Genomic DNA, 11,484 nt, shown 5'->3' with positions numbered 1-11,484 from the left:
AAAAATGTTTTCTGTGAACACTCGCTTGTTGTGTGAACACTCTTCTTTTCATGAACACCGCAAATGCACTTGCAAAGGGAAGGAGGGTGGGGCTCACAACGAGAGACGTGTGTGGAGGGGAGAAGGGAAAACGGGATGCGTGTGCAATATATGAAGCGTTTGAATTGAATTCGTTGACCGATGTGTTCGATGGCACCTAGTGTATTGTATACACGTGGCAGCACAGAAGTTAATCAAAAGAACCAAGAGGGTCCAAGAAGTTTGAAGTTTGAAGTCAAGAGGGTTAAGCAGAGAAGAAGCCATGTGTTGTGTTGACACTAATAATGCCATTCTCCATCATCGTTATCCTCCCTCCTTTGCTGCTCATCGTCTCCTCCTCCTCCTCTTCTTCTTCTTCGTTTGCTCCCTAGCTTCCTGCAAACACAATACAGATTCTTTGATTCTTCATACCTCCCCGCCATGCTCCTCCCCTGCCTCTTCGCCCTCTTCTTCTCCTCCCTCCCTCTCCATATCCTTGCTCAATCCTCCTCCATCCCCCTCGGTTCCACCCTCCGCCCCTCCCAATCCCCCGGCTGGGTTTCCCGCTCCAGCACCTTCCAGTTCGCCTTCTATTCCGTCGATCCCGGCGTTTCCTACTCCGTTGGAATCATCTATCACTCCATCTCCTTGCAGACGGTGGCCTGGACTGCGGGGAGCAACGTGCAGGTAGGCAAAGCCGCCTCTTTCCAGCTCACTGCCGACGGTAATCTTGTGCTTTCCAACGATTCCGGCTCATCCAGCTTGTGGAACAGCAGCACCAGCAACCGGGGGGTAACGGGAGCGAGGCTGCAAGACGACGGCAACCTCATCCTGGTTAATGGAAGCGAGGGTATCGTGTGGCAGAGCTTCGACAGCCCCACCGATACTCTGCTTCCGGGGCAGAAACTCTTGGCAGGGCAATCGCTTCGAGCAGTGGCCGACGGCTCCTACACGGCAGCGATGGAACGGACCGGTAATCTGTCGCTCGTGTGGGAGGGCAACACAACGTACTGGGGAAGCAATACTTCTTCTCTACATGAGCTTCCGGCGTACTTAATTTTGAATAACACACAGCCGGGGCCGCTGCTTTTATGCGATCAAGAGGGCAACGCATTGAAGGAGTGGCAGAGCAACGATTACACTGATAGCTCTGTGTCTCTTAGGAGGCTAACAATGGACGGGGACGGGAATCTTCGGACCTACAGCTGGTCGAACACGAGGTCGGAGTGGAGTGTGGGATGGCAAGCTGTGCAGGACCAGTGCAAGGTTTATGGCTACTGCGGACAGAATGGCTTGTGCACATACAACAGCAGCGGCCCGACGTGCATCTGCGCGGAGGAAGCAGGCTTTGTAGCCATCGATGTAGCTAATCCCAGAAGTGGATGCACGCCCCCTGCATCAGTAAATCAGAGTTGCACCATGGTCACCGCCAACAACACTCTGCTCTACATCGTCAATACCACTGCTTACAACGCCGGAACACTCGATTGCAGCTCGACCTGCCTCAAAAATTCACTCTGTATAGCTGCCTCCTTTTCCAACGATGGATCTGGGACCTGCTACATCCAGAATAGCTATCCCTTCAGCGGTTATCAAGAGTTGAGCATGCCCAGCTTAAGCTTCTTCAAGCTGTGCGGTCCTGCTCCTGCCTTGCCTCCTCCCCCGAACTCCTCCCAGTCTTCCAGACCCTCCCTGATCGTTCCCATTGTTGCATCGATTCTCGGTACCTTGGGGGTTCTTATCGTAGGACAAGCCGCTCTGTGGTATTGCTGCTGTCGCAAGAATCCGCGGTTTGGAGGCTACTCCGCGCAGTATGCTCTCTTGGAATATGCTTCGGGAGCACCAATCCAGTTCACCTACAGGGAGCTGCAGAGTGCTACTCACAGCTTCCAGGAGAAGCTCGGGGAAGGTGGATTTGGCGCGGTATACAAGGGGTCGCTTCCCAACAAGATGGAAGTAGCCGTGAAAAGGTTGGAAGGCGCGGACCAAGGGGAGAAGCAGTTTCGCATGGAGGTTGCGATCATCGGAAGCACGCATCACATGAATCTGGTTCGCCTTTGTGGGTTCTGTGCTGAGGGCAAGCACAGGCTGCTCGTGTACGAGTTCTTGAGGAACAGATCCCTAGACAGGTACTTGTTCGAGGACTCGTCGAACTTGCCGAATCTAGAATGGGAGACGCGCTACAACGTGTTGATGGGAACTGCTCGGGGCATCACATACTTGCACCAAGAGTGCAGAGATTGCATAATCCACTGCGACATCAAGCCAGAGAACATCCTCCTGGACGAAAACTTCTGTCCCAAAGTGTCGGATTTTGGCCTGGCGAAGCTCACGACTGCCAAAGACCGAGCGCGCAGTCTGACCACCGTGCGAGGGACGAGAGGGTATCTGGCTCCAGAATGGAGATCCAATCTACCGATTACAGCGAAGTCGGATGTGTTCAGTTTCGGGATGGTGGTGCTGGAGACGATCAGCGGGCGCAAGAATTCTGACACGTCCACAACCTCGTCGACGAGGCAGAGCTTCTCGGAATGGGCATTTGGCGAGTATTTCGAGCAGGGGAGGGTGGAGGGAGTGGTGGACGGGAGGGTGAGAGGCGATGCGGACATGAGGGAGGTAGACAGGGCACTCAGGGTTGCCTTCTGGTGCATGCAAGTGCAGCCATCGCTGCGACCTTCCATGAGCAGGGTGATTCAGATGTTGGAAGGGACGCTGCCAATCGACATCCCTCCCAAACCCAAGTCGTTTGGGGACTTCTCTGCTGCTGCTGCTGTGGAACAAGAAGAAGCTCAAGATGAAAAAGATGCTGCCATCTTCCGCAGCATGTCTTCTGCTGCTGCTGCTGCTCGCAGCAGCACCACCTCCTTCACTCACACTACCAGTCTTGTTGCCAATCCTCTCCATACCTTCAGCATCACCGAAAACGCTCCTCCTTCCCATAGCTTCTGATACAAATTGCATCATCATCATCAAGCTCGCACTACCTCCTCCTTTAGTCGCCAAGTCAACCGTGCTGGATGCATCTCAGGCCATTATGCATTTATTCACTACAGTTGCAACAACAGTCTGCATCGGCCAAGCTGTATTCCAGGTTCACCCAATGCATGATAGCTTTTCAACATTATTATTCAGTGAATCATGTCGTGAAAATACGACATATTTTGCCAAAATTGATCTTTGGAATCTATGAACAAGGAAGTTGGGTTTACGAGAATTATCGTTTGTCTCATGTCGCTTTTCAACAAATGACTACAATAGATTTCTATCTTTTGCTGTCCTTGATATTCTAAGGTGGGATAAATGATAAAATGTGATTTTGTTATACATGAGATCTAGTATGTGGTCATATAATCTCTAGTGATAGGGTTCATATTGATGGTGCCAAGGTTTGAAAGGTATTGGAATGGTCAATGCCTAAGAGCGATAGAAATCTGATCTTTTCTATTAGAATAATGGCGGACAGAGAAGCTGATCTTTTGTATTAGAATGGCCGATGCCTAAGAGGATAGACAAATCCAATCTTTTGTATTAGAATGGTTGATGCCTAAGAGGGACAGAGATGCTATTAAAATGGCATATAAGCCCCCTATTAAAATGTTGTTTAGGCGAGTCTCATGAATGATGTTTAGCTTTTTTCACTTGTTAATACATGAGATGGGTTTATGAAAGTGACCCCCTTATGACTAGATCACTATTTACCTTTGGCCTTGAGTATATGAAGAGCAAATAGCTAAACATTTCTTAACATCTATGCAAGAAATGTTAGCACAAGCTAAAGATTCTATGGAGAAGATTAAGTTGAGCGAAATTTTATGTAGATTAGAAATGCTTCCCTTAGATTCTCAAGGAAGGTGTGAGAGTGTACCTAATGTCAGTATTTTGACATGTGGTAATTTGGTGGAGCCGTATGCACAGGGGCCCGAACAAAGGGTGGATCTGAGGTATTAGAGGTCCTCTTCATCAAGTCTTCTTATACCTTGATACTTGGGTATACATTTTGCTTATGGGATTATGCCCATATTACATATTTGCCACTTTCATGTCATGAGTGAGGTTCTATTTTGCCCTCTCCCTTCTACACATCATGCACTCATGATTGCACATTTCACCAGCCCCCGTCAATCACAAGTTCGGTTTTTGACTGCTGTCAACTTCTTCCTCACATGCTCTCATTGCGATTTATGAGTTTGATTTGTCATCGGCTTTCACGTTGTGGCTTTGTTGTCCCTTAGCTTTTATTGTGTGCAAATCTTTAGTTGCATGTTGATTAACTCATTCAGCACTTCTTCTTTTTGTGGCTTCATTTGTTGGACTACTCAATATTATACTTTTTATTGTGTGATTTTTACCTTAGGAGGGAGAGGCCTTTGAAGGGGCCATGCATCTCTCTTTGATTTTCCCTTCAAGTTTGTCCACGATTTTCTTTATGACCACATGTTCAAGCCAATCAACTCCTTGCGATTCAAGTTGATAGAAGTCAATGGTGGTCGGATGATTGGCAAGAGAAATAGCCACCTCGAAGCTATAACCAAAAAGCACCAAATATATCTTCTTAGGCTATTGTTATAAGAAGAAAGCATATAAGTTGTATGACCGAGAGGCAAAGAAGATCATAGCGAGCTATGATGTGGTGTTCAGGAAGCAGCCACATGCAATGGAGGCAAAGAAGAGCTCTTCCACTTTATCATCAAGCAAAGAGGTAATTCACTATGGACCTATCCTAGGAGCTATAAAGGAGGTGGAAATATCAGATGATGAAGGTATAAGTTACCAACCTATTGTTACACCATTGGAAAAGCCATTGTCGCAATGGGTAAGGCAGCTCTATGACCATGATAACCAGATGCCTATGTCTGTTGAGCAACATGCAGATGGACCAAGGCAGTCTTAGAGAATCGAGGAGCAAAGGAGGGCTTCTGCTCACATAGTAAATATGGCCTTGATGGCTGAGATCATTGCAAAAAGAAAGGAGCCTGCGAGTTTAGAGAAAGCACTTGCAGACCGTGATTGGAAAAACGCTATGCAAGTAGAATATGACAACATCATAAAGAATGAAACTTGGGAGCTGATCGACTACCTAAGAGAAGGGTTATTGGCACCAAGTGGGTTTGGAAGGTAAAGTACAAGGCTGATGGGACTTTGGAAAAGTACAAAGCCAGATTGGTTGCACAAGGATTTTTGCAGGTTGAAGGGTTTGATTTTCAAGAATCTTTTGCTCCGACTACCAGAATAACCGAAATTCGCATAGTACTATCGATGGCTGCTCATAAAAGCTAGCCAATTTATCAAATGGATGTTAAATCAGCATTCTTGAATAGTGACCTCAAGGAGGAGGTGTACGTGGCTCAGTCACCAGGGTTTGAGGCTCCCCATTTTGAGAACAAGGTATGCAACATTAGGGGAGAATTGGGGTCTCAAAAGGGCCTCATAAAGAATGGATTAGTCCTAATGAAAGGGCCAAGGTAGGTCCCAAAAATTCCTAACTTCCCCTCAACTAGGTGGGTTAAGCCCACAAGTGACCCCACCTCTTACACAACTCTTACTCCTAGGTGGAACCAAAATTTTCAAAATTCAAAAATTCAAATTTTGAATTCCCTCCCTCCTTCTCTCTCCTCCCTCCCTCCCTCCCCCTCCTCCCTCCCCCTCCTCACTCTCTCCTCCCCCTCCCTCCTCCTCCCCCTCCCTCCCTCCCTCCTCCCTCTCCCCTCTCCTCCCCTCCCCCTCCTCACTCCCTCCTCCCCCTTCCTCTCCTCCCCCTCCCTCCCTCCCTCCTCCACGCCTGCTCCTTCTGCCCTCCCCCTCCCTCCCTCCCCCACACCTGCTCCTCCTGCCCTCCCCCTCCCTCCTCCTTCGCTACTGTTCCTCCTCCCCCCTCGCTCTTGCTCCTCCCTCCTCCCTCCTTCCTCCTCCATGCCTACTCCTCCTCACCCTCCACACTTGCTGGTTTGCCCCCCTTTCCTCCTCTTCAACTACTGGTCCTCCCTCCCCCATCCCTCCTCCTCCTCGCCCTCCCTCTTCTTGCATGCTGCTCCTTCAGGCCTGCATCTCTACACCTTCTCCTTCTCTACACTCCTTTAGTCATGGCACCATTCGAGAACATCTCCAACAAGTACCAGGTTCACTTAGAGTTGGAGGCTGAATATGCAAGTACACATAGTCTAGGATTGAGGGGAGCTTCTAAAATCCATAGTCTTCGTTTGCAAGGAAAGAAGCATCTCAACCTTTGGGTAGAAGGATCCTTGTATCCTTTAGATCCTGCCAACCAAAAGTGCCCTCGTTTCCATACAATGCATGAGCTATTTTGGTTTGTTGGAAATGGGCATGCAGGGTTGCTTGGTTATTGCAATCGGTTAAACAATGATCAGTCAATGGCTATGCAAGCAAGCGAGATGTGCAGAGCCCAAGCAAAGATGCTAGCACATTTAGGAAATAACACCATTGTTGCAATGCATAACTCTATGCAGGATCTTCAAAGGGAGAACCAGGATCTTTATGATAAAGCCAAAACCTTGGACTTGGAGCGAAATGCGTTGGACTTGGAGCGACATAAATTAGAAGAGTCACTGTGTAAGCTAGCTGAGTCCAAAAAAGGCTTGGAAAGATCTATATACAATCAAGTACGATGAGCTGTAGAGAAGGAACGAGAGAAGGCAGAAGAACGAGTGCAAAAGATGAAAGAAACACCTTTGGGATTGAAGGAGAGGAAAACAAAGTACTTACATAACATGGATGCATTGGCACCCACTGGTGGTGCTAGAAAGAGGAGAGTCCAGGCTACAAGGTTGTCAAATGTTCCAATGAGATTACACTCTTTTGTGCTACACTGTTTGTGACTAAGTTTTTATTGTGTTCTTCTTTAGGAACTTCATGGAAGATGTGATGGGAAGAACAGATGGGGATGATATTGAATATGCTCTAGCTAGTTTATTGAAGTCAAGCGATGTCATTGGGATACTAAGGGACCCGACACACATGCCTATGTGTGCAAGTTGTTGAGGAGGTGATGAAGGACTTCAAGGATATTGTGGATGCAAAGGATGTAAGTCATGAAGCTCACACATCTATTTTCAAAATTTTCAAGTCTTCTATTATGGGAAAGTATAAGAAGTCTACAGTGCCCCTACCCACACCTTGGTTTGTGAGATGTGCACGGCGAGACACAAACCAATGTGCAAGAGAAATGCTTGGAGGGTACCATTGCGTAAGGGGCACAATGACTTGGAAGAGTAAAAAGAAATCTAGCTTGCAAACCTTTGAGATTAATGTTTTCAACAATGTCTACTTAGATGTTGAGAAACTGCAAATCAAGTGAGACCCCCTACAATCAAGGGGGATTGACTCCTAGAGAGGTGGAAGTCTCCAATGTCAAGAAAATGAGCTCAATTGACAGAATGCTCTTACCCACCAAACCATCAACTCCATGCTCTACCATTACACTAGTGTGACCTAGATCATCATCATGGTCACTTGGCAAGGCCTCCATTCCAAGTGGGTCCAAAGAGGAATCGATAGCTACCTAAATAGACCACCTAACTTGAGTAAGCTCATTATGGTTAGACCCATGACCCAGCTATTGATATAACCAAGCCTAGACCTAATTAAGGACTTATACTAGGACCCTATAACATTGGACATGACAAAGCATCCACCTTGGTTGCACAATCTTGTCTCTAAGCCATTCCAAGCTAAGGGGTGGAATTGACTCATGTAGGTATAAGGGGTGGAATTGACCCAGAATTGAATAGGGATTGCATACTCATGTAATCATGTAACTTTTTGTGTGGTTTGCATTTGTGATTAACCTTTCATGAAATCACGCACGTAATGATAAAATCTTACCAGTCTAAATATCATTCGTGAAACAATAAATATCGCCAATAAACTCACACAAGTCATAGCTAGCAATGAGCAAAAAATATCCTATTACCAATGGTAGTATGAATAATATTGGCACAAAAATTTGGCACAAATCTACTCATTGGCAATATGCATAAAACCGCTGGTACTTAGGTTTTTACCATAGCTATTTATCATCAATAATGCTCGTTTTACCATCGGTACTAATCTAAATACCGATGGTAGAATTATCGCCACTCTATATAATCACCTCGCCGCTTTAATTCTTATTGCTTTTGATTTGAGAGCTAAATCTCCTCTCCGATTTGTAGACCCATTTCAAGGCCTAGCCCATGGGGTAGTTCTTTGCCCTTGTGCTCATAGGGCATGGGAGCTAGATGTGACCACTTCAAGGATCAGGTCCCTAGACTCTCTCTAAGAGGAGATGGTTTTTGTCATTTTTTTTTCATGCACTGTTTTGTACACCACATATTGCACTAATATGTAGATTGTTATACATGCAAATATTGTATCCAATACACTTCTTTTACAAAGTTTTTTCCACTTCCACAGAATGTTTTTCTACAACCAACAAGATGGAAGGTTCCGGTGGCACTAACGGATATGGAGTTCACCTTACTTTGGAAAAATGCATTGAGTTGAATAATTGGCTCCTAGGACATGCACACATAGGTGGGAAAGATAATAAGGATGCCTCTGAGTCGGCATACCTCTTCATTGGATTTGCATTGTAAGATCTTTGGCATGATTGGGTGGACTGAAGATATGGCATTAGCTACTTCAAGTATTACTATATGGTAAATTATCTCCACCTGTTGACAAATAGAAGTGAACTATTTGGTCGACACTAGACTTCACTTTTTTTATATTGTTTATAGTTTACTTATATAAATGTGAGTATTCAAGTTGACTCCCACTTTGATTTTCTATTAGAAGGGCTGAATAGTAATGGATTACTCCCACTTGTGATTTGTACAAGACAATAACATATGGTTGCATTTGGTTTAATTTGAGATGGGAATTGGTCTAGTAGTGAAGTAGGGTAGATTGTTTGCTATGGAACACACACACACACACAAACACACACACACACACACACACACACACACACACATGCACGTGCATGCACGCATGCACGCACCCTCCTCCCCTTGCTCTTGAGGTAGAAATAGTGGAGTAACCGAGGGGAACACTTAGACTGGAACCCGAAATGAACTAGAACATGCAATACAATGAATGAGAGTATGTGGTAATACGCCCCACCATTATGGGAGCTGGCCCCTATGACAAATTGGATATAAACCCCTAGAAATGGGCATGTACAATAGGAGGAAGCCCCCCTTGATTAGAAGGAATATTTGGACGAATAGGAAAATGATGAACAAGGGGTCCCCTAAATAATTCACATATGTGGAGATATAAACGAAAATGTAGGAAGAGGAAATCCAAAAGGAGGAGTAACCCCCTTAGAATAAAGAAATATGTAAATGTATACATACTTTTGAAAAAACCTCTATGGGTATTCAAATGTGTAGGAGGAGGACCTTCAGTACCCCCAGCATCGAGCCCCCCACGATCACCATTGGAGGAAACTTGCACGAGTGAGTATTGCATGAAGGGTGGTGGAGGATGTGCCCATTCAATACCAGAGAGCCCCTGCCAAAAGCAAGGAGAGTGGAATGCTCTCACACTTACTCCAAGATAGACAATATGTCCTTCTACCCTCCTCCCTCAAGGTACTCGAGACTTGAGTCCACAGATACTGTGCAATGCAAAACACGAGAGAGGTATCCAAAGCACACCTTGGAGAGGAAGAGCTATTGGAAGAGACACACAAATTACAAGGGAGAGCGGCAATACCAAGGAACGGCGTGGAAGTATATTGTTACCTATGTGATCTTCATCAAGGTCTTTTGCATGGGCCAATCAAGAGGCCTACGAAGGTGGTGATAAGTGATTGGCTTTTGGACGTGGCTCATGGAGGAATTATCGAAAGATTAGAAGGAGAAGACTTTAGTTGTAGGACAAAATGAATAGAGGAAATATCCACCAATATATGTGAGATACAAGAATCAAGATATCAACATTTCAAGGTGGTATCAAAATCCCTGCCAAACATACTTGCTTCATATAAAGCACACAAAAAATCCTTTAGGTGGATAACGAATGCCTAGAATTGTTGTTTCTCTCAAACAACTGTCCTAATAAATTCACTTCTAAAAACATGCCTAAATCCACTACAAGAAGCTTGTAAAGACTTACAAGTGGAAATATTCCTTTGGAGTGGATCAATATGCTACAGTTACTAGATGATAGATACGTATGAATTTGCACTACATCAGCCCAAGCATTTTTATAGTGTCATACCTATGGATATAACACAATACTATGAGGTGATCCCATTAACTAGAGAAAATGGGCTGCAAGGAGTATTGGAGAATGTAATTACCGTGCAAGGAGTAAATACACTAGCATTCAAAATAAAAAAGAAAAAGTACTTACTTCTACCCGGTGACACAAATAAACCAACAAATGGGACATGGACAGACAAAATCGATAAAGCAGGTTGGGTAAGTCACTCTTTCACAACCTAAGGTAAGGCCACCCATGAAGGTTCAACCAACATTCCCCCCTTGAATCTGAATGGGGGGTAGATCAACTAAAAAATCATCTAGATAACTTACAAAACGATCTAACAAAATGCTACCAAAGAAGACATCAAGCCAAAACAAACTAGAACCTATGCCAAAACGACACAATGCGAGATACTCCAACGCATGCATGCATATCCTGCAAGCATTTACTATTCAAAAAACAAAGTGTATATCTTAAAGAAGACACACAACAGCTTACTTGCTAGAGCTAAAAGCTGCCCCAAAAAAGAAAAAGGGATTGCCCACAAAGAGCCAAGTCACACCAAGATGATTGCAGACCCACAAAGAGCCACTATAATCCCAAAACACATTGCTCAATTTTAAAAAATGCCTAGTTGTCTTCAAACGCAGCAGCTCTTAACAAAGATAAGCTCCTCCAAAGCTCACAAAATTGTTCAACATACTCAAAATTGAAGAAAGGCTTCAAACCAAAAACAAATGTCCATTCACGATTTTAACCGTCGTTGTCTCACAGGAGTAGAAAACATCATTTGCTCTGGAACAAGATTGTTTGCAATTGCAATTGAATCATAGTCTGCAATAAGAGTCAAGTTGGCTTCAAAAAAAAAACGCCACAAGTCTCCTCGAAAGCCCAAATAGTAGCATGTTTGATTCCATCTATTGCAACAAGCTTTGAGAATATCTTGTCGATGAATAACTTCATTCTTCCCACTAACAATATACTTGTTGACTCTTGGACCAAGTATCCATAACAACAAATACAAAGTTCCTCTGTCATATGTTCAAGTAAAAAGTCACGACAAACTTGCTGTCAAAAGCACACAAAGGAGATCCAAAGCATACTTGACTAAATCCTAATCTCCACAGTAAGTTCCTTCAGCAAGAAAAGAATAGATGTATCCTATCAACTGCTCTTGATTCACATGGATGCCTTCACTCACTAAACTAAACAGTCTTTTAGTAGGAAACCAATGTTGCATGAGAATCAAACCTA

General features: G+C 44.7%; 1 protein-coding gene across 1 annotated transcript; it reads left to right on the top strand.

The window, feature by feature from the left end:
- Positions 1-301: 301 nt before the first annotated feature.
- LOC147906366 (lectin protein kinase family protein) lies at positions 302-3,239 on the top strand. The gene is made up of 2 exons (XM_087391446.1): positions 302-705; positions 792-3,239. The coding sequence occupies exons 1-2, from the start codon at positions 302-304 to the stop codon at positions 2,965-2,967; spliced, it is 2,580 nt and encodes an 859-aa protein (XP_087247572.1). The 3' UTR covers positions 2,968-3,239.
- The last annotated feature ends 8,245 nt before the right edge of the window (positions 3,240-11,484 follow it).

Source organism: Dipteris shenzhenensis, chromosome 1 (assembly GCF_047967505.1).
Source record: "Dipteris shenzhenensis isolate YYH24624 ecotype China chromosome 1, Dip_SZ_1.0, whole genome shotgun sequence".
Taxonomy (NCBI): Eukaryota; Viridiplantae; Streptophyta; class Polypodiopsida; order Gleicheniales; family Dipteridaceae; genus Dipteris; species Dipteris shenzhenensis.
The sequence above is the reverse complement of the archived record's forward strand: the minus strand, read 5'-3'. Positions and strand labels throughout refer to the sequence as shown.

Bases quoted from the DNA above. Each gene is read 5' to 3' on its own strand.
- LOC147906366 (XM_087391446.1), top strand. From the start codon at position 302: ATGTGTTGTGTTGACACTAATAATGCCATTCTCCATCATCGTTATCCT. The intron at 706-791 runs GTAGGCAAAGCC...CTTGTGGAACAG, and splicing joins CTGCGGGGAGCAACGTGCAG to CAGCACCAGCAACCGGGGGG.